General features: G+C 47.9%; 1 protein-coding gene and 1 pseudogene across 1 annotated transcript in view; one reads left to right on the top strand and one right to left on the bottom strand.

The window, feature by feature from the left end:
- LOC146624927 (platelet-derived growth factor receptor beta-like) overlaps window positions 1-12,289 on the bottom strand; it is a 53,151-nt gene extending 40,862 nt beyond the window's left edge. The window contains exons 1-4 of the mRNA XM_085364816.1: window positions 12,185-12,289; window positions 8,900-8,965; window positions 8,732-8,826; window positions 8,444-8,639 (exon numbers count right to left, since the gene is read on the bottom strand). Of these exons, the coding sequence (XP_085220942.1) occupies window positions 8,444-8,639; window positions 8,732-8,826; window positions 8,900-8,954 (346 nt within the window). The 5' untranslated portion in view covers window positions 8,955-8,965; window positions 12,185-12,289. The remainder of the gene's footprint in view (window positions 1-8,443; window positions 8,640-8,731; window positions 8,827-8,899; window positions 8,966-12,184) is intronic.
- LOC146624928 (uncharacterized) lies at window positions 11,363-15,059 on the top strand (annotated as a pseudogene).
- The last annotated feature ends 6,610 nt before the right edge of the window (window positions 15,060-21,669 follow it).

Below are 21,669 nucleotides of genomic sequence, written 5' to 3' on the forward strand. Positions count from 1 at the left end.
TGACGACATTCTCATCTTCTCCCGCTCTCTCCCGGATCATGTACATCACGTCAGACAAGTCCTGCAGCGCCTCCTGGAGAATCGGCTGTTTGTTAAAGGGGAGAAGTGCGAGTTTCATGTGAGTACTGTGTCGTTTTTGGGCTACATCATTGAACGGGGCGATTTAAGAACCGATCCAGCTAAGGTACAAGCAGTCTTAGACTGGCCCACGCCGCCTAACCGTAAGCAGCTTCAACGGTTCCTCGGTTTTGCAAACTTTTATCGGAGGTTCATTCGTGACTACAGCAAGATTGCTTTGCCACTAACCCGTTTAACTTCCCCTAAGGTGCCTTTCTGCTGGGATGATCAGGCTCAGGAGGCTTTTTCCCGGCTAAAGAAACGTTTCGCGTCGGCGCCCATCCTCCGGCAACCGGATCTCAAGCGGCAGTTCATCGTGGAGGTGGACGCCTCGGATGTAGGGGTCGGAGCAGTTCTCTCCCAGCAACTAGACGGTAAGCTCCACCCTTGTGCTTACTTCTCTCGTCGTCTCTCTCCTGCAGAGCAGAATTACGACATCGGGGACAGGGAGCTGTTGGCAATCAAACTCGCCCTGGAGGAGTGGCGCCACTGGCTAGAGGGCGCAACAGAACCCTTTGTGGTATGGACTGACCACAGGAACCTCGAATACATCCGGTCGGCTAAACGACTAAATGCTCGACAAGCCAGGTGGGCTCTGTTCTTTACCAGATTCTGCTTCACCATCACCTACAGGCCCGGCTCCCGGAACGTGAAACGCGATGCCCTTTCCCGCCAATTCACCACCTCAGAGGACCCCACCCGTGAGGCTCCCATTCTCCCTCCCACGTGCGTTATCGGGGCCCTGTCATGGGAGATCGAGTCCGCCATACGGGAGGCCCAGCGGGCGGAACCGGATCCAGGTACTGGTCCCCCGGGAGTGCTCTTTGTTCCCACGTTGGTTCGCTCACGAGTGCTACAATGGGCCCACGGCGGAAAACTCACCTGTCATCCGGGCGTTCATCGCACCGTCACCTTCATCAAGCGGTTCACCTGGTGGCCTACATTGGCCAAGGACGTCCAAGACTTCATCGCTGCCTGTCCAACCTGTGCCCAGAATAAGCCGGTCAACCAGCCTGCTGCCGGCCTACTTCATCCCTTGCCTACGCCAAGCCGCCCCTGGTCCCACATTGCGGTTGACTTTGTCACTGGTCTTCCGCCGTCATCAGGTAACACAGTCATCCTCACCGTTGTCGACCGTTTCTCTAAAGCTGCCCACTTTGTCGCTCTCCCCAAGCTCCCCACTGCCCTGGAGACCGCCCGGCTTCTGTCAACTCATGTGTTTCGCCTCCACGGGATCCCTGCTGAAGTGGTCTCGGACCGAGGCCCACAGTTCACGTCACGTGTTTGGAGGGAGTTCTGCGCCTCCTTGGGGGCCCAGGTTAGTCTCTCGTCAGGTTTTCATCCACAGACCAACGGTCAAGCGGAACGGGCCAACCAAGAACTCAAAACGGCTCTCCGTTGCTTGACGTCCACTAATCAGACCACCTGGAGTGAGCAACTGACGTGGGTGGAGTACGCTCACAATAGCCTTACCTCGTCGGCCACAGGCGTCTCCCCGTTCGAGGCCTCCCTGGGGTACCAACCTCCCCTGTTCCCTGCCATCGAAGGTGAGCACTTTGTGCCCTCTGTTCAGCAGCACCTGCGGCGGTGTCGGCGCGCGTGGCGGGCCACTAGAGCTGCCCTTCTTCGCACGGCGGACCGGAACAAACGGCAGGCGGATCGCCGCAGGTCCCTGGCCCCGGCCTACTCACCTGGACAGAAGGTTTGGCTCTCGACCCGGTATGTGCCTCTCAGGACGGAGTCGCAAAAGCTCTCCCCCTCTTTCATTGGCCCGTTCGAAGTGGACTCCATTGTTAACCCCGTTTCTGTGCGTCTCAAGCTCCCCAGGACCATGCGTATCCACAACGTGTTTCATGTCTCGCAGATCAAACCTCACTGTTCCAGTCCTCTGTGCCCTCCTTCCGGACCCCCTCCGCCCGCCCGGGTCGTCGCTGGCCGTCCGGCCTTCTCCGTGTCTCGGATTATGGACGTCAGGCGCCGGGGCCGTGGCCTGCAGTATCTTGTGGACTGGGAGGGCTATGGCGTTGAGGAGCGTTCCTGGGTCCCGCGGGCGGCTCTGCTGGACCGGGCCATGGTTCGGCGGTTCCATGAGGCTCACCCTGGGAAGCCTGGGGGTTGCCGGGAGGCTCCCGTTGGCGGGGGGGTACTGTCACGACCTGCGGGGTCGGCAAGGCACTGATCAGCAATCTCTCTCCCCCTCCCCTGTTTTGCCGGGGCGGAACTCATGGCGGGTTCACGCCCTCGGCCCACGCCCTCCCGGATCATGCACACCTGGGCCTCATCAGACCAGCTGGTATATCAGAAGGAGGAGATCAGCTGTTCAACGCTGGATTGTTGTGAAGACTCCTGTCAGTACACATCGAGCCCTAGTTTCCCACACTTCCGCCTCAGAAAGTAACACTTGTCTCTCTGTTCTAGATTCCCCGGACCCGTCCCCGTGTTTCCCCGTGTGGAGCGTGTAAGAGGTGGCTGGTCACTAGCGGAGAGAGGTTGGTGTGAGCGTGTGTGTGATCCCCTTGTTTTCCCTGGAGCCCTGGAACCCGTCCTCGCACATCTTGTATATAGCACTGTCCTCGCACTGCCTGTAAATACACTTGGTGAAGATTTTTGTGAATAAACTGTCTCTGTTACAACGCACTCCGGAGTCCTGCGAGTGGATCCTCAGAGCAACCCGTGACAGTGTCTGTCTCCTGAATCCAAACTGGAAGCTGGTTCCACAGAAGAGGGGCCTGAAAACTGAAGGCTCTGCCTCCCATTCTACTTTTAAATACTCATAATGATATGGTACTACAAGGTCATTAAGATAAGATGGGGCCTGATTATTCAAGACCTTGTATGTGATGAGCAGGATTTTGAATTCAATTCTGGATTTAACAGGAAGCCAATGAAGGGAAGCCAAAAAAGGAGAAAAATGCTCCGTCTTTCTAGTCCCTGTCTCTTCTCTTGCTGTAGCCTTTTGGATTAGCTGAAGTCTTTTCAGCTAGTTTTTTTGACATCCTGATAATAATGAATTGCAGTCGTCCAGCCTGGAAGTAATAAATGCATGAACTAGTTTTTCAGCGTCACTCTGAGACAGGATATTTCTAACTTTAGAGATGTTGCACAAATGGAAGAAAGCAGTCTTACATATTTGTTTAATATGTGCATTGAAGGACATGTCCTGGTCAAAAATGACTCCAAGGTTCCTCACAGCATTACTGGAGGCCAAGGTAATGCCATCCAGAGTGATACCATATTTCTAAGCTTTTCAGGGCCGAGTACAATAACCTCAGTTTGATCTGAATTAAGAAGCAGAAAGTTAGCGGCCATCCAGGTCTTTATGTCTTTAAGACATTCCTGCAGTTTAACTCATTGGTGTGTGTTATCTGGCTTCATGGACAGATAGAGCTGGGTGTCATCTGCATAGCAGTGAAAATGTATGCTATGTCTTCTAATGATGCTGCCTAAGGGAAGCATGTATAATGTAAACAGAATTGGTCCTAGCACTGAACCCTGTGGAACTCCATAATTAACCTCAGTGTGTGAAGAGGACTCTCCATTTACATGCACAAACTGGAGTCTATTAGATAGATATGATACAAACCACTGCAGCACAGTACCTGTAATACCTACAGCATGTTCTAATCCAGGGGTCACCAACCTTTTTGAAAGTGAGAGCTACTTCTTGGGTACCGATTAATGTGAAGGGCTACCAGTTTGACACACACTTCTCAAATAACAAATTTCCTCAGTTTAACTTAATTATGTGTTATCATTAATAATTAATGATATTCATCTATGTACGGACACTAATTATGTTAATTATTTTTCACCATAATTATAAAGAATGCAAGTAGGAAACATAAATATCAATATGCAACGCTTTATTTCTATATATCTCTGCAAGTATTTACATTTTGAAGTGATCACTTCTACAACATTTTCACTTACCACTAACAAATTTTAACAAATCATGCACTGTTACATACATTATTTTTGTATGTATGTAACATACAAAAAATCAACTTTCAAATTTTACAGAACTTTTCACCAAATTGGCAGCATTTTAAAGCAAATTGTCACATGTTACACTTAACAAACACATTTGTTTTTCAATAATTAAATTCAACTTTGACATGACACTGTAATGTTGCCACTGAGAACATCTAATATGGCTTTCTTTGTCTGTTAGTGGGAAACCTGGCATTGCATGCTGTTCACCAGTGTGTTGTAATCTGGGGTATAACTTGACACTGCAACTCTGAGTGAGTCTTGCAGATGTGCATCGGAGAGGCGTGTTCTGTGTTTGTTCTTGATGAAGTTCATGTCAGAAAAGGCTGATTCACAAAGATAGGTTGAACCAAACAGGCTGGCAACCTTCATAGCTGCTGTGCACACACCACTGTACTTTTCTGTGTCAACAAGGCACCAAAAGTTTGGTGCACCCAGATAGGCTTTGAGGTGGACGTCATTTTGCAATGTTACAATTTCGATTTCCACCTGTCCAGCATCCAAGCTGAACATTGAACTTAGTTGCTCAGCAATGCATGTTGTGTCCACATTCATGAAAGGATTGGAAACAAATGAGACACATGGCTCAAGCTGATCAAGGTCACAAAACCTGTTCTCAAACTCTTGACCAAGTCGGTTTATGACTTGAGTGTACTTTTCTGCAACTTTGTCAAAAGTCTCAGATGCAGAAGCATTGTCTTTCAGCACCATCTGCACAGAGGGAAAGTGCAGCACCTTTTTTCTCTGTAAATGCACAGAGAAAATGTTCATCTGGGCTTTAAATCCATTTAAAGCACTTATCATGTCAGCAACAGTCTTAACTTTGCCTTGCAGCTCACAGTTCAAATGGTTCAGTTTCCCAGTAATGTCTGTTAAAAACGCAAGGTCAAGTGTCCACTCAGTGTCCTCCAACAGAGATGTGTCTTCCCCTTTGGATTGCATGAACTCCTTGATTTCACCCAAAAGTGACAAAAAACGAAGCAAAATCCGTCCCCTGCTGAGCCATCGGATTTCCGTATGTAGTAGCAGGTCACCATATTCAGCTGACAGCTCCTCCAATAGCACCTTGAATGTTCTGTGCTGTTTAGCTCTGGAGCGGATGCTGTTTATGATCTTCACGACGGGAGTCATGACGTGCTCGAAGCCGATCACCTTTGCGCATAACGCCTGCTGGTGAATGATGCAGTGGTAATGCATGAAGTTTGGGAACTCTGTGTCACCTTTACAGTGAGCGATGAATCCCGTATGTCGGCCGATCATAGCAGGAGCCCCGTCGGTAGTCACTGATACCAGCTTTTCCAATGGTACCTTTTTCTTCGCGAAAAACTCCTTCACCGCGTTATAGATGTCAACTCCCTTCGTAGTTGTCTTTAGCGGCAGTAGTGTCAGAAGTTCTTCTTTTGTGGAGAAACCATCAAATACCATCCGGATAAAGACCATCAGCTGTGCTGTACTGCTGCTGTCGACGGACTCGTCACACTGGATGCTAAACCAACTGCACTTTGCCAGATCCTGATCCAACTGATCGGCCAAGTTCCCGGACATAGCCGACACTCTTCTAACAATTGTAGTTGCCCCCAGCTGGACATCAGAGAGAGTGGAGATTACATCGTTTCCATATTTCTCGTCTTTAAGCACAGTTTTTGCAATTATCATCATTGCTTCTTTGAAATACTCCCCATCTAAAAATGCCTTCTTTTTCTTAATCATGAAATGTGTAGCTCTAAATGAGGCTTCGGTTGCTTTTTGAGAGTTTTTCACCGGTCTCGTGAAAAAAGACTGCTGTTTGCTCAAACCTGCCTTTAATTCACGGGCCTTTTCCGCTCGCAGTGTGCTGCCCTTTGGGTAGTTAGCATGGTAGCTTGTGTGACACGTTCGGAAATGTCTCTCCACGTTGTGCCGCTTTGCCGTTGCCACAGTTGCCCCGCAAATGAGACACACGCATGAATCTTTCACAGTGGTAAAAAAGAACTCTTCCTCCCATTCACTGTGAAAATGATATGTTTTCTTCCTTTTTTCCGCCATGTTTTCCTCATCTCCTCACCTTTGCCTTTGCTGGTCTTCACGGCAACTGTTTCCGTGGAGACCAGCTAGCACTAAATATTAGATCATGATCTAATATTTAATAATAAACATTTTTTTTATATATTATCTCTAACAAATTAACACCAATGCAATTGTGATTTAAAAAAAAGCAAGAAAAAATAAAAATAGATGCAGCTTACTGGTAAGTTGTTATGGTGAGCTATTTTTAGAACAGGCCCGCGGGCGACTCATGTGGTCCTTGTGGGCGACCTGGTTCCCGCGGGCACCGTGTTGGTGACCCCTGTTCTAATCGCTCTAATAGGATATTATGGTCGACAGTATCGAACGCTGCACTGAGGTCTAGCAGGACAAGCACAGAGATGAGTCCACTGTCAGAGGCCATAAGAAGATCATTTGTAACCTTCACTAAAGCTGTTTCTGTGCTGTGATGAGCTCTGAAACCTGACTGAAACTCTTCAAATAAACCTCTGCAGATGATCTGTTAGCTGTTTGACAACTACTCTTTCAAGGATGTTTGATATCAAAGGAAGGTCGTATTTATTTTACCCTACTCAAATTCAATTTATGATACATTTTATTTTTAAAGATTTAAAAAGGTTCTTTAAAATGCTTTTTTAACCCTTGGTAGTACCTAAAAAACGTACCCCTTATGAGGTCCTAGAGTCAAAAATTGACCACGCCATAAAAAGTGCTATAAAAAGATTATACATTAATATTTTATTCCACTTTAAATTAGCCAATCTTTTAGACCTACTTCTCCTTGAAATATTCATGTCAAGTTTTAATTACATTTCGCGGATTTTAACCCTTTATATCCCGGTTTTGTCATATGAGCGCACGGCCGTTTTTGGCGAAAAAAATGAAAAAATTAAATATTTTCCATAAAATACATTTGAAAGTTATATTTTATTGTACTTTTAATTAGGCCTTTGGATGGACCAAAGATTGGCACCAACAGTCATTTCGATCGCCTTTTATTTTTTTTGCAGGAGCGCATTTCATAAAATGCACACACTATCGGTCCCAATCGACCACGCCCAAAAAAGTGCTATAAAAAATTTATAAAATAATATTTTATTCCACTTTAAATTAGCCAATCTTTTAGACCTACTTCTCCTTGAAATATTCATGTCAAGTTTTAATTACATTTCACAGATTTTAACCCTTTATATCCCGGTTTCGTCACATGAGCGCACTGCTTTTTTTGCCCCAAAAAACATAAAACTTGAATATTTTCCAAAAAAAACATTTGAGGTAATATTCAATTGTTATTATAATTAGGCCTTTAGATGGACTAAAGATTGGCACCAACAGTCATTTCGATCGCCTTTTTTTTTTTTTTTCAGGACCAGAAAATGGTCTCCAGGCGGCAAATGCTCCTCCTCTAGGCCGAAATAAGTGCATTCTTGCCGGGGTAAGTCGCGACGATTACCGGGGCACGATCACCGGGGACTCATTTTTGCAGCACACACATCCGATACCACGTGACAACAAATACGTCATTTCCTGTTGACTAAAAAAAAAAAAGCACCCTCATACGGTCCTAGGGGCCGAAAATGGTCCCGCCCGATCAGCGGGCGAAGCCGCTGCTGCACGCCGGAAATGAGGCTTCATTTCCCGCAGGTCTGTCCAAGAAGCCCGCTGTTTTCCAGCAGGGGTCAAATGTGAAGCAAGGGCGCCACCCGGTGGCCAAATAAAAAAATTACAATTCTAAGGTCCTGACTACAGAACAAAAACGAAACTTAAGCCATCGCCACTACGTTAATGGTAATAATTGTGCAGTGAAAAATAGCGTTTATAATGGGTTTCAATGGGGCGATTTATGGCTTTTGGTACTCATGTGGATGTCGGTTTTTAGCTTAGCCACCTTAAGCTAATCGAATAAACGGAGACGGCAATTCTAAAGAAAAAAAAAAGGGTTGGGAGGTTTGGCTATATTCTATTCAACACAGTGAAAATGGCCTAATATTAAAAAACGCTGTGGATGATAAATGGCCGTAGGTACTACCAAGGGCCATTTGAAGGACCTTTTTTAAAATGGTCCTTTGAAAAACCATTAAAGGTGCCCTAAAGAACCATTTCTTGATGGTTCTTTGGGGCACCTTTAAAGGTTCTTCAATGAACCACTGAAAGAAATGGTTCTTCAAAGAACTATTGTTTGAGCGGTTCTTTGTGGCACCAAAAAAGGTTCTTCTATGGCATCAGGCTAAAGAACCACTTTTGGTTCCAGTTGGCACCTTTATTTTTCTGACACAAACAACAGGAGGAACACACGTTGGAAGATGGTTACCTTGTCCAGGTATAAAGACATCAACATTTCTGCTCTGATCAGATGATGGCTCCTCACAGGTGTATCTCCCAGAATTCCTCCATGTGATGTTAAAGAGATGCAGGATGCTCATGGAGCCTCGATTGTCCAAGAGGACCCCTTCTACTGGCGGGTCCTGAGGAAAATGCCACTTCACCTCACTCCACCCCAAACACTCCTGAGGAGAAGAAAAGATACCTGAGAGAGAGGTACTGGAAGACATCTGAAGACAGAGACAGGTAGGTGTAGAGACAGACAAGTGTTACTGACCACTGTGTAATTGGAGTTAGAGGGGACCAGAACTTCAGAGGCGGATGGCAGCAGCTCCAGAGAAACCGCCCCTTCAGGATGAACCAGGAATACACCTACACACAGAGACAGGTAGACATTCAGGTGTCACCTCTAAAATCCTACTGATGCTTTTACGTTATTACTCACCCAAGAGAAACCCCAACAGGCTGATATTTCCTGTTCCCCTGATGGATGCCATCATGGCTGCCAACCCTGAGCAGTGACAGGTGGAGGAGAGGTTTCAAAATAAAAGTCTAACATCATTAAAACACAAAATGGACTTCCTGTGAAGCTCTGATATTTGGTGGAAGCTTTAAAAAAATGCAAATAGTTGAATGCAATAAGTGTTGGATGCTGCAGGCTGTGTACAAATACTGTAGTAATGATTGTCTGCTATTACTGCTCTATATTCCAGAGAGATGTGTTTACTGCATGTCTGTGGCAGCTGGAGACTGCAGAAATAATAAACTCAATGAAGTTACTTTGAAGGGAGGCGTCTAAGAAGCTTCATTAAAGTTTAACAAGTTTATTTAAACCGTAGCAGTCTGGACTTTTTTCATTCCCTGCATTCAGTCGGCGTCTGTTAAATCTGTCGAGGTGACTGATGCTTCAAACAGACGTGAACACATTCCTGTGTGTGTGTGCATGTGTTTTCACACAAAGCAGCCACTCACAGTCATCCCTAGGGACTTCAGCCAATCAGAGCCCTGGTTGATGGAGAGAGAATGAGGAATGCCAGCTGACCACCGAAGAAGAAAATAAACAGCGAGGTATTTCCTGTGGGCAGCAGAGAGGAGAGCAAGCCTCATCTCAGGGTTTAGCCAATCACAGCTCTGAAGCTCTGTGCCCTGACTAATGCTTAGCAGGTGATGTCACCAGTCAGCTGCCGAGTCTTCCTCTTCATCCCTACCTCCACTGTCACAGAGTGTCAAATTTGAGCGTCCAGATTGGTGGCTTCAGTCTCTCTTGTGATGTCACCAATGGAAGTTTTAAAGGGCTTTTTATTAACTCTCTTAAGGCTGAAGAGAGAGGAATGCCTCAAATGTGTGCTTGAGTAAAATTTGCTTTGAAGTACTGATCTTGTGATCAGGTTACTGACCAACAGAAGACACTCTTTTACAGCTGCTAAGTTAAAAGATCACACCATTGTTTTTCCAGCCTGCCGTGTGTGTGTTGTGACTGCTGTGTGTGTTTGGTTCAAACTGACTGTGCAGCACAAAGCTGATCTCAGATCGAATCACCAACATGTTCATCGGCCGACGTTCTTCCAACTGTGTTTTTGGATTTTTGTCTAGTTCGTGCTCAGTAAAAATCACCTTTAAGCAGCTCTGATCAGAAATATGAGCAGCTACAAGACATCGATCGGCAAAGTAGGAGACAGCGAATCTGACTATGGTGATCTATTTAAGTAGTATTCCAGATAGGTAATCATACACCTGTTCATCAACACTGAATATTCTACATGTAATAATTTCATATCCTGTCACACTCACCTACTCTACAGGTGTGCCACCTGCCTGTCACTGCTCCATACTAACGCTGTGATCGGTCACCTCAGACCTGTAGCACACAGCACACACACACTGTAACACAATTAAACTGATCAAACTGCAAACCACAAGATTTATTGTTGGTCAAGTCGATGCATTTGAATGATCAGCATGGCAAACATAAAAACAGAAATCTAACGAGAAGCAGGTGAGGCCCAACAGCAACCAACCACAGTTCAGATAATGCACAGAAAAAATAACCGGATATATGCTCGTGTATGATGTTATTACCACACAATAAGTTTGATCAGAATATTTCTGACACTTAAAGTATTACAAACACCAAACATGTAAGGAACCAAACTGGATGATCAGGTAGGGCTGTTGGATCTGAAAAGTTGATTTTCATAGATTAGACTTTCATCAATAATTCTTCAGTCTGTGCTTTTAAAATGTTTTGAAACAAGTTCAAACTCATAAAAACAGTAAATCTAATGAAAATGAGAATTAGTTCACCAAACCAGTTAAAAACACGCAAACTGAGCAAATACACCAAACCTACAAATGGAAACATCCTACGAGAAGGTTCAAAATATGTTTACACTCATATATGCCTCTCTTCAGCGTCTTATTCACTTCAATTCTTCATGATGAAGAAGAGAACATATGAATATTCTGACTCTGTGGTGACACACAGCAGGCTCTCCCTGAGCCTGGTTCTGTCAGAGGTTTCTCACTGTTAAAAGGGAGTTTTTCCTTTCCACTATCGCCAATGGTGTTGGTTACGTTACTTGAAAATAATAATTAGTTACTATTAGTGATTACTTCTCCAAGAAATTAATCCAGTTACTTTACTGATTACTTATTTTCAAAAGTAATTAGTTACTTTATTACTTAATTACTTGTTAAAAACATGGTACACAACCTGAATACGTAATAAAGCAATAGGCCTTTCTGCTCAATTCTATTTTTTTCTGCATAATCCATCATATAAAATGACGCTTGTATGTCATTGTCAGCTGCCTGAGACACAGGTTTGAAGATGTGAGGTTTAATTAGAGGGAGGATCAGCTGTGGTTCTGTGGTTGCTCAATTTTTGAAGATGTTCTGAAGCTGAGACATGAAGAGGAACCTGCTGCCCAATCAGAGCTCCCACTGTGAGGAGATGTCAGAGTTCAGGAGGAACGTCTCTTACTGAGCCCAGTTTTATTTATCTGATTTTAATCTGTCAGTTTAACCCCAGTTTCACTGGCAGTAAAATACCTTTATAGAATGGTAAATGGCCTGTATTTGTATAGCACTTTACATAGTCCCTAAGGACCCCAAAGCACTTTATACATTCAGTCATCCACCCATTCACACACTGGTGATGGCAAGGTACATTGTAGCCACAGGTGCCCTGGGGCACACTGACAGAGGCGAGGCTGCCGGACACTGGCACCACCGGGCCCTCTGACCACCACCAGTAGGCAACGGGTGAAGTGTCTTGTCCAAGGACAAGACACGCTGGAAGTTCCGCCCCCTCACTGGCCTTCAGCCTCATGATTGCTGCACAAGCTTCCCTCCATCACTGATCTGTTCAGCAACAAACTGCAGGAGGAATACCACATTCAGGTGCCGATACTCAGCTGAGATTCACCTGACCCACTGCTATGTGCACCAATGCAGTGAAGGTATTGCACACAGGACTTACTCGCAGTACGTACTCCCAGTGCTCACAGTCTTTACTCTCAGTACTCAGAGTACTTATTCGCAGTACTCACACTATGTACTCACAGCTTTTACTCGGAGCACTACTTAGAGTAGTTAAAGTATTTACTTGCAGTATTTACTCACAGCAGCATTTCAGTATTTCTAGTACATGTAGTACTTGTACATAGCAATACTGTGTGGAATCTAATCAGGATTCAGAGAAAGAAAAGAGAGTAGAGTTGGTTCAAACCTTCTGAAGCTGCTCCTTTTCCTTCTCTTCTTCTTCTTTTCACTGTTTGTGTCTCCTCTTCTTCTCTTCAGTTCATTCCAGACGAACGACGAATGGAAACCAACAGACTGATTCACAGTGAGAGAGGGAGACATAGGGCCAGAGTGGAGAGAGAGAGAGTCTGCAGTACTGAGGGAAGAAAACGGGTGAGAGACACAGACGCACATAGAGAGAGAGCGAGAGAGAGAAAGAGCATCTGTTTTCAATCTGTCTCTCTGCCCTCCCCCCTTCTTTGACAGGAAATGAACCGAGTGCAACACACACACACACACACACTCACACACACACATACTGAAACACACATACAAAAAAGTCAGTTTTCTGTTTTACAGTCAGACTTACTGCTTTGTGTGTGTGTGTGTGTGTGTGTGTGTGTGTGTGTGTGTGTGTGTGTGTGTGTGTGTGTGTGTGTGTGTGTGTGTATGTGTTTGTGTTTTGTAGTAGACTTTATTAAACAGAGTGCTATGTGAGAGAGTCAGCTTACTGACTGATCAGTAATAATTGTCAGGGTCCTGGGTCTGAGTGACCCAGGGTCCCTGAGCAGTTTTGGACTTGTCTTGTATTGTATGTATATTTGGTATTGCTGTCCCTCTTCTCCCTGTTTGCGGGTGTGTGTATGTGTTTCTGCAGGCTACTTCAGGCCTGGTGAGTGTGGCTCTGCTGGCGGACTGGCCACATCCGAAGCTCCTGCAACACCCCCTGTTGTTGATCAGGGCTCGTCGGGGGAGCTATTTAGGAGTGTTGGAGCTCCCACCGGCGCGGGATCATTACGTTAGACTCCCAAGTCAGTGTGTGTGTTTAGGAAGTGCAGATCGTGTGTGTGCCCACGGGGGTCAGTGTTTAATGGCTGCCTCTATTGTTTTCCTACAGGAGGAACGTGAAGAGGAAGGGCAGCACGCACAGGGTGCGCTGGTGGGCAGCTCTGAACACCACATCCAGAACACCCTGGATTTTGTTGAGAAGGTGAGAGATGTCATTATGGAGGCAGATGAAACCATGGTCTCGTACGACGTTACATCTCTCTTCACTTGCATCCCAGTCACAGAGGCGTTGGAGGTAGTCCGTAAGAGATTACAGGATGACACCAACCTCAGCAGCAGGACTGCTCTCAGCATCGACCAAGTGTGTTTAAACTGTGTCTTAATTCCACCTACTTCACATACAAGGGTCAGTTCTACAGGCAGAAACATGGGTGTGCCATGGGCTCCCCAGTTTCACCCATCGTGGCCAATTTGTACATGGAAGAAGTGGGAAAGAGGGCTTTGCTATCCTACCCTAGAACACCGCCAAGCCATTGGTTCAGATATGTGGATGACACCTGGGTGAAAATCAAATCTCAGGACGTACCACATTTCACGGATCACATTAACTCAGTGGACCGACTCATCAAATTCACCAGGGAGGATATGAAAAGTGGCAGGTTAGCCTTCTTAGACTGTGAGATTTCCATCAGTAATGGGGGACGTGTACCGTCAGCTTTTAGATGTCAGGACACTACAACACAGAGCGAACACGATCCCCACTGACACAGCGGACAGGGAGGCAGAAGAACAGCACATCAAGAAGGCCCTGAGTAAACGTGGTTATCCCAGCTGGACTTTTGGCAAAGCGGGAAAGGCTCCTAAAGAAAGCTCCAGCCGATCCAGGAGAGAAAGACAACCGCTGCCCAAGCGAAAACCTGTAGTGATCCCATATGTGTCAGGAGTATCAGAGCAGTTGAGAGGCATTTTTTCTAAACACCGGGTCTCTGTTGCTTTTAAACCCCAAAAACACGCTGCCCCAAAAATTGGTCCACCCCAAGGATCGGGTCCCCTGACACAAACAGAGTAACATAGTTTACGCTGTTAAGTGCCAGGAGGATTGCCAGGATTTATACATCGGGGAAACCAAACAACCTCTGGTGAAGCGGATGGCACAACACAGAAGAGCTACCTCATCAGGCCACGACTCTGCGGTCTATTTACACCTACAGGCCAGTGGACACTCTTTCAATGATGAGGATGTTCACATCCTGGACAGGGAGGAACGCTGGTTTGAGCGTGGAGTCAAGGAGGCCATTTACGTGAAAAAGGGAAAGACCATCTCTGAATCGATAAGGGGGCCTAAGGGTACATCTTTCGCCATCTTACAATGCTGTGATTGCAGCCGTTCCCCAACTCTCTGTGAATGGTACTCATGGTTGTTGATCAATGGTCATGAGAATTTGCATAATTATGATTAAGGAACTGACCTCCCAGCCCATTGTTCCCTCAGTGGGCTGGTTTCAGTCATTATGCAAATGTACTGTTTATAAGATTTAGGGAAACCTGCAGTCAGCTGAGACTGAAGAAGTCACTTCGATGAGTGATGAAACGTTTCTCCCACATAATGTCATATGCTGTGGGAGTGTCTGGTCGGGTGTGGTCCAGGTTCCTGTTGTCCATCCCCTGGGGTGGAGTTGGCCAGCTCATCACCTGCTTCCAATTTCCGGGACTCCATCTAGAGGGTTTTTAAGCCAGCACTGCCTGCTACTCCTTGCCAGTTCGTCCTGCTACCACCCGTGGTAAACTTAGCCTCCTCTGTGCTCAGACTCTGTGTGCCTGGATCGTGGGTTAATGTGTCCTCCGTCTCCTGTATTCTCCAGATTCATCACCCGTCGTACACACCAGCAGTGCTGGTTCTGTTTCCGTCCCGTTCTCCCGTCTGCCCAGAACCCGAGGACCACACACTCATCTTCTCCTCAGCCTGCCCTCCAGCCCGTACTTCAACCTCCCTGGACACCTTGGAACCTGGACCAGCCTCCCCACACTCTCAACCATCCCTGGAATGCTCCCACGGCAACCCCTTCCCCCCCTAATAGCCGGTGTTTTAGAGTAAGCCCAAGACTCTCCACTAGTACCACTAACCTCTGCCCTTTAATTGTTTCCCATTCAGTAAAACCCTTCTCCTGTGTTTGCAGAAGTTCCCGCCCATGATCTCCCTGTGTTCTACGTCCGTTTCTCCGCCCTCGGGCCTCCCTCAGTTCCTGCGAATGATTTCTGTTAGACCCAGTCTTGTTTAAGTTCCTTTTCCTTTCAATAAATTGTACATGGTTCGAGCAATTGAATCTGCTCTTGAGTCCACTGCATCCTTGTTTGTGACAGAACGAACTGTCCAATAATGGACTCAGCGGACCCAATTCGCGCCGCCATAAATAAACCGGGCGCGGTGTTAGGACGGCATGAACAGACATTGACGTCCCTAATGTACCAGTGTAACGCTATTAGTGAGAAGCAGGAGGAGTTACTCACCAGGTTTTCAGAAATCAGGGAGCCGAATCCGCCCGTTTTCCCCAGTCAGCCGGGACCGTCGCCTGCACCCACCGTTGCGCACCCCGCGATAGAATCGGCTTATCGGGGCATTTCCTCCCCTCCACCGGAGCCTTTCCACGGAGAGTTGGGGCAGTGTGGGGGTTTCCTTTTTCAGTGGTCGTTGTTCATCAGTCGCACGCCACACGCTTTCCCAAATGATGCTGCCAAGATTTCCCATTTTGTAGGGTTGCTTAGGGGTAAGGCGCTCGCGTGGGATGAGGCGTTTCTGTCTTCTCACCCGATTGCCTCATGCTCCTATGAGGAATTTCTCAAGGAATTCAAGTCTACATTCGCTCACCCGATTTCTGAGGGTACTGCAGCTAAGAGGCTGTTGGGACTCCGTCAGGGAAAACGCAGCGTTGCGGAATATTCGATCGAGTTCCGCACCGCTGCTGTAGAAGCGGGTTGGCCAGACGCCACGCTGCGGGGTATTTTCCTACCATTCCTTACCGAACAGATGAAAGATCAGCTACCTGTACACGACGAGCCGGCCACGTTCGAAGCGCTTGCCTCTCTCGCTCTCAGGATTGATAATCGACTGAGGGAAAGAGACGCTGAGAGGCGTTCCAAGCCCTCTCCGTCTCTGTTTCGGCCCGTGAACACTTCCGCGTTACCCCCACCACTTCCGGTAACAACATCCGCCCGTCCCCGCTCTCCTTCCCCAGAGCCTATGCAAATCGGCCACTCTCGGCTCACTCCTGAGGAGCGGGAACGGCGTTTCCGAGCCGGAGAGTGCTTCTACTGCGGAGGAAGCGGCCATCGCATCGCTGTCTGCCCAGTCCGGCCAAAAGGCGTGGCCCGCCGGTAAGTCCGGGGTTACGGGTGGGCAGTGTTTTCAAAGGAGATAAACCCCGTTTTCTGCTGTCAGTTTCTTTAATAACTGGTACTAAGGCTCATTCTTTTCACGCTCTCGTTGACTCAGGGTCAGAGCAAAATTTAATAGACACTGCGGTTGCTAAATCTTTGAACTTGCCCCTCACTCAGCTCGAGCCTCCGATCCCAGCCTCTGCTTTAAATAATGAGGTATTCGCTATGATCACTTACCAGACCGCACCTGTCAAATTAGTCACGTCAGGCAATCATCAGGAAAACATAACACTCTTTACCACTTCTTCCCTTGACGCGCCAGTAATCCTCAGTTTTCCGTGGTTGCAGAAGCACAATTCACACATTGACTGGACAGGGAAAAGAGTAGCCAGTTGGAGTCTATTTTGTCTCGCCAACTGCCTTAAATTAGCCTTGCCCTCGGAGGCTTCTGTTTCTCCTCCATCGGTTGTTTCCCCCCCCCGACCTTACCGCTGTCCCTCCTGAATATCATGATCTACAAGAGGTGTTTAGTAAAGACAGAGCTCAGTCGCTGCCCCCTCATCGACCTTATGATTGTGCCATTGATCTCCTTCCTGGTGCTCCTATGCCCTCCAGCCGTCTTTATAACCTGTCCCGTCCCGAAAGGGGGGCTATGGAGAAGTACATCCAGGACTCGTTAGCAGCCAGTCTCATTCGTCCTTCCTCCTCGCCAGTGGCCGCTGGTTTCTTTTTTGTTTCTAAGAAGGATAAGTCACTCTGGCCATGCATCGATTACAGAGGACTTAATGCGATCACGATTAAGAACAAGTACCCCCTGCCTTTGATCAATTCAGCTTTCGAACCCCTCCACGGTGCTACTATCTTCTCCAAGCTGGACTTGAGAAATGCATACCACCTCGTCCGCATAAGGGAGGGCGACGAATGGAAGACTGCTTTCAACACTCCTCTGGGGCATTTTGAATACCTGGTGATGCCATTTGGCCTCACCAATGCCCCTGCAGTCTTCCAAGCACTTGTGAATGACGTGCTCAGGGATTTCCTGAATGTTTTCGTGTTTGTTTACCTGGATGACATTTAGATTTTTTCACGATCTCTCGAAGAACATCAGGTGCATGTCCGGAGCGTGCTGCAGCGACTATTGGAGAACCGTCTCTATGTAAAGGCCGAGAAGTGTGACTTCCATGCCTCGTCTGTCTCATTTCTGGGCTACCTACTGGCGGGAGGGCAGGTGAAGACGGACCCTGTAAAGATCAAGGCAGTGGTGGAGTGGTCCGTCCCTGATTCACGCAGACAGCTACAACAGTTCCTTGGTTTCGCAAATTTTTACAGGCGCTTTGTTAGGAACTACAGCCGGGTGGCTGCACCCCTCTCTCGCCTCACTTCCTCAAAGGTCCCCTTCGTTTGGTCCCCCGAGGCTCACTCAGCCTTCACCATGCTCAAACAGCTCTTTACATCAGCTCCCATTCTGATCCATCCTGACACGAGTAAGCAGTTCATAGTGGAGGTTGACGCTTCAAGTGTGGGGGTGGGGGCTGTGCTGTCACAATGGTCTGGTCCACATGGCAAGCTCCAACCCTGCGCCTATTTTTCTCGACGCCTTTCTCCTGCCGAACAAAATTATGACGTAGGGGATAGGGAGCTCCTAGCCATTAAATTAGCTTTGGAGGAGTGGTGCCACTGGCTGGAGGGAACGGAACACCCGTTTATTATTTGGACAGATCACAAGAATCGAACTTATCTCAAATCAGCAAAAAGACTGAACTCCCCCCAGGCTCGGTGGTCTCTCTTCTTTACCCGATTTAACTTTGACATTTCCTATCGCCCAGGTTCCAGGAATCTCAAACCTGATGCTCTGTCCCGCCAGTACTCCTCGGACTCAGAGCCCCGGGGCCCTGAGCTCATTCTCCCTTCCACCTGCAGAATTGGCTCCCTCACCTGGGATGTGGAGGAGGCCATACGCCAGGGTCTACGAGGTGAAACCGATCCGGGAACTGGCCCACCCGGTCAGCGTTTTGTGCCCTCTGCCGCCCGGTCGGCTGTGATCCACTGGATCCACACAGCAAGGTTTACTTGCCACCTGGGAGTGAGTAGAACCACAGCGCTATTGAAGAGGTATTTCTGGTGGCATTCCATGGACAAGGATGTAAAGGCTTATGTGGCAGCCTGTTCCATTTGTGCCCGTAATAAGACCTCCAATAGGCACCCGTCTGGCTTACTCCAACCACTGAGTACCCACATAGGCCTTGGTCTCATATTGCACTGGATTTTGTTACCGGCCTCCCAGCTTCCTCAGGGAAGACGGTGATCCTGTCCATAGTCGACCGGTTCTCCAAAGCGGCCCATTTCATAGCCCTAGAAAAGCTACCAACGGCTACCGAGACCACCCAGATCCTTACAGACCATGTGTTCCGACTTCATGGCATACCCTTAGAAATTGTTTCTGACAGGGGGCCCCAGTTTGTCTCCCAAGTGTGGAGAGCCTTTTGTTCGGCCCTGGGTGCCAAGGCTAACTTGAGTTCCGGTTTTCATCCACAATCCAATGGTCAGACTGAACGTCTGAACCAGGAATTGGAATCCGCTCTTCGCTGTGTAACGTCACAGAACCCGGCTACCTGGTCGTCTCAGTTGCCTTGGGTGGAATACGCCCATAATTCTCTCACGTCCTCGGCGACAGGCTTGTCACCCTTTGAAGCCTCACTAGGTTATCAGCCACCGTTGTTCCCGGAGAATGAGACGGAACTGGCCGTTCCTTCTGTCCAGCACCACCTTCGACGCTGCCGGCGGGTGTGGCAGAGGGTTCGACGGGCACTCCTCACGACTGTCGACCGTCAACGGGACTATGCGGATCGCCGCCGCTCTGTTGCCCCAACTTATCACCCTGGACAACGGGTTTGGCTCTGTGCTAAGGACATTCCCTTACGGTCACTTTCTTGGAAGTTGGCTCCCCGTTACATTGGCCCCTACGAGATCGCTGCTGTCGTCAGTCCCTCGGCAGTCCGACTCAGGCTCCCAGCTTCCTGGCGCGTCCACCCAACGTTTCACGTCTCTCGGGTCAAGCCGGTCCGTAGCAATCCTCTGTGCCAGCCATCCGTTCCCCCACCCCCCGCCGGGCTCGTGGACGGTCACCCGGCCTACTCGGTCCGGCGGAACGTTGACGTGCGCCGCTGCGGTCGTGGTGCCCAGTAACTAGTGGACTGGGAGGGTTATGGCCCCGAGGAGCGTTCTTGGGTTCCCTGGTCGCTCATCCTGGACCCATCCCTGATCTCTGACTTTCGCTCCTCCCTTCGCAGGGCCCAGTCCGGGCGGTTGCCGGGTGGTGACCCTTGAGGTGGGGGTGGTGTCATATGCTGTGGGAGTGTCTGGTTGGGTGTGGTCCAGGTTCCTGTTGTCCGTCCCCTGGGGTGGAGTTGGCCAGCTCATCACCTGCTTCCAATTTCCGGGGCTCCACCTAGAGGGTTTTTAAGCCAGCACTGCCTGCTACTCCTTGCCAGTTCGTCCTGCTACCACCCGTGGTAAACTTGGCCTCCTCTGTGCTCAGACTCTGTGTGCCTGGATCGTGGGTTAATGTGTCCTCCGTCTCCTGTATTCTCCAGATTCATCACCCGTCGTACACACCAGCAGTGCTGGTTCTGTTTCCGTCCCGTTCTCCCGTCTGCCCAGAACCCGAGGACCACACACTCATCTTCTCCTCAGCCTGCCCTCCAGCCCGTACTTCAACCTCCCTGGACACCTTGGAACCTGGACCAGCCTCCCCACACTCTCAACCATCCCTGGAATGCTCCCACGGCAACCCCTTCCCCCCCTAATAGCCGGTGTTTTCAAGTAAGCCCAAGACTCTCCACTAGTACCACTAACCTCTGCCCTTTAATTGTTTCCCATTCAGTAAAACCCTTCTCCTGTGTTTGCAGAAGTTCCCGCCCGTGTTCTCCCTGTGTTCTACGTCTGTTTCTCCGCCCTCGGGCCTCCCTCAGTTCCTGCGAATGATTTCTGTTAGACCCAGTCTTGTTTAAGTTCCTTTTCCTTTCAATAAATTGTGCATCGTTCGAGCAATTGAGTCTGCTCTTGAGTCCACTGCATCCTTGTTTGTGACACATAAAGCTACGTCCAGATGAACAGAATCAACTTTTGGAAATGTCAACATAGTTGTTTCTTTGCAGGAAGGTAGATAGCCTTTGGGCCAAGACACTGAAGAAGCTCTTTCCTTCTACGTTCAGCAGACTGATCTGACGAAACTGGCTGATGGATGAGGAGTTCTTGTCCTTAGGGATCAGAATACCTCCTGCTCTCCGCCAAGCCTTTGGAATCGCTCCTTTCTGCCACGCTACCTTCACATACATGGTCTTAAATAATCAGGCCCCATCTTATCTTAATGACCTTGTAGTACCATATCACCCTATTAGAGCACTTCGCTCTTGCTCTGCAGGCCTACTTGTTGTTCCTAGAGTATTTAAAAGTAGAATGGGAGGGAGAGCCTTCAGTTTTCAGGCCCCTCTTCTGTGGAACCAGCTTCCAGTTTGGATTCGGGAGACAGACACTGTCAATGGAAAATTGTATTTAGTAGTCAGTATAATCTTTTAGTGATATAAGTTTGCATATGGTAGAATGCTGCATGTAAACATTTGTGTGTAGAAGTATATAGTTGGTGACATATTGAAAGAATGTGTCATCCTAGGAGGTCTGTAACATTCTAGGATGTTCACCCCCACGTCCTGGGAGCATGAGAGAGGTCGCACCTTGTTTTATTGTTTTATTGTTTTAACATAGCTATGTCTGTTTTAGTCTAAGTGCCTTTTTGTCTAGATGAACTGCTGGACTTCTTCACTGTGTTATCTAGGGTGAACCATCTAGGGTGAGGGGGAGATTACCCTCTTCCTGACCAAGGATGTACCTTTTGTGCTTTCATGTTATATGACCCTTTGATCAGCAGGACACACACACACACACACACACACACACACACACACACACACACACACACACTGAAGTATAAATAAAGACCGGGGCAGTTTCTTAGCGCGAGTCTCAGTCTGGAGGCTGCCCTTGCTAGCAAGAAGTTCTGTGTGTTTCTCTTCTCTGAGTCTTTACTGAAGAAGTGTTTTAGAATATTTTCCCTAACAGACACTATCTCTACTTTCAAGATTAGACTTAAAACTTTCCTTTTTGCTAAAGCATATAGTTAGGGCTGGACCAGGTGACCCTGAATCCTCCCTTAGTTATGCTGCAATAGACGTAGGCTGCCGAGGGATTCCCATGATGCATTGAGTTTTTCCTTTCCAGTCACCTTTCTCACTCACTATGTATTAACACACT

The sequence above is a fragment of the Diplotaxodon limnothrissa genome, linkage group LG10, assembly GCF_057381915.1.
Source record: "Diplotaxodon limnothrissa isolate DT_005_m linkage group LG10, D_limnothrissa_male_GT1.1, whole genome shotgun sequence".
NCBI classification, from domain to species: domain Eukaryota; kingdom Metazoa; phylum Chordata; class Actinopteri; order Cichliformes; family Cichlidae; genus Diplotaxodon; species Diplotaxodon limnothrissa.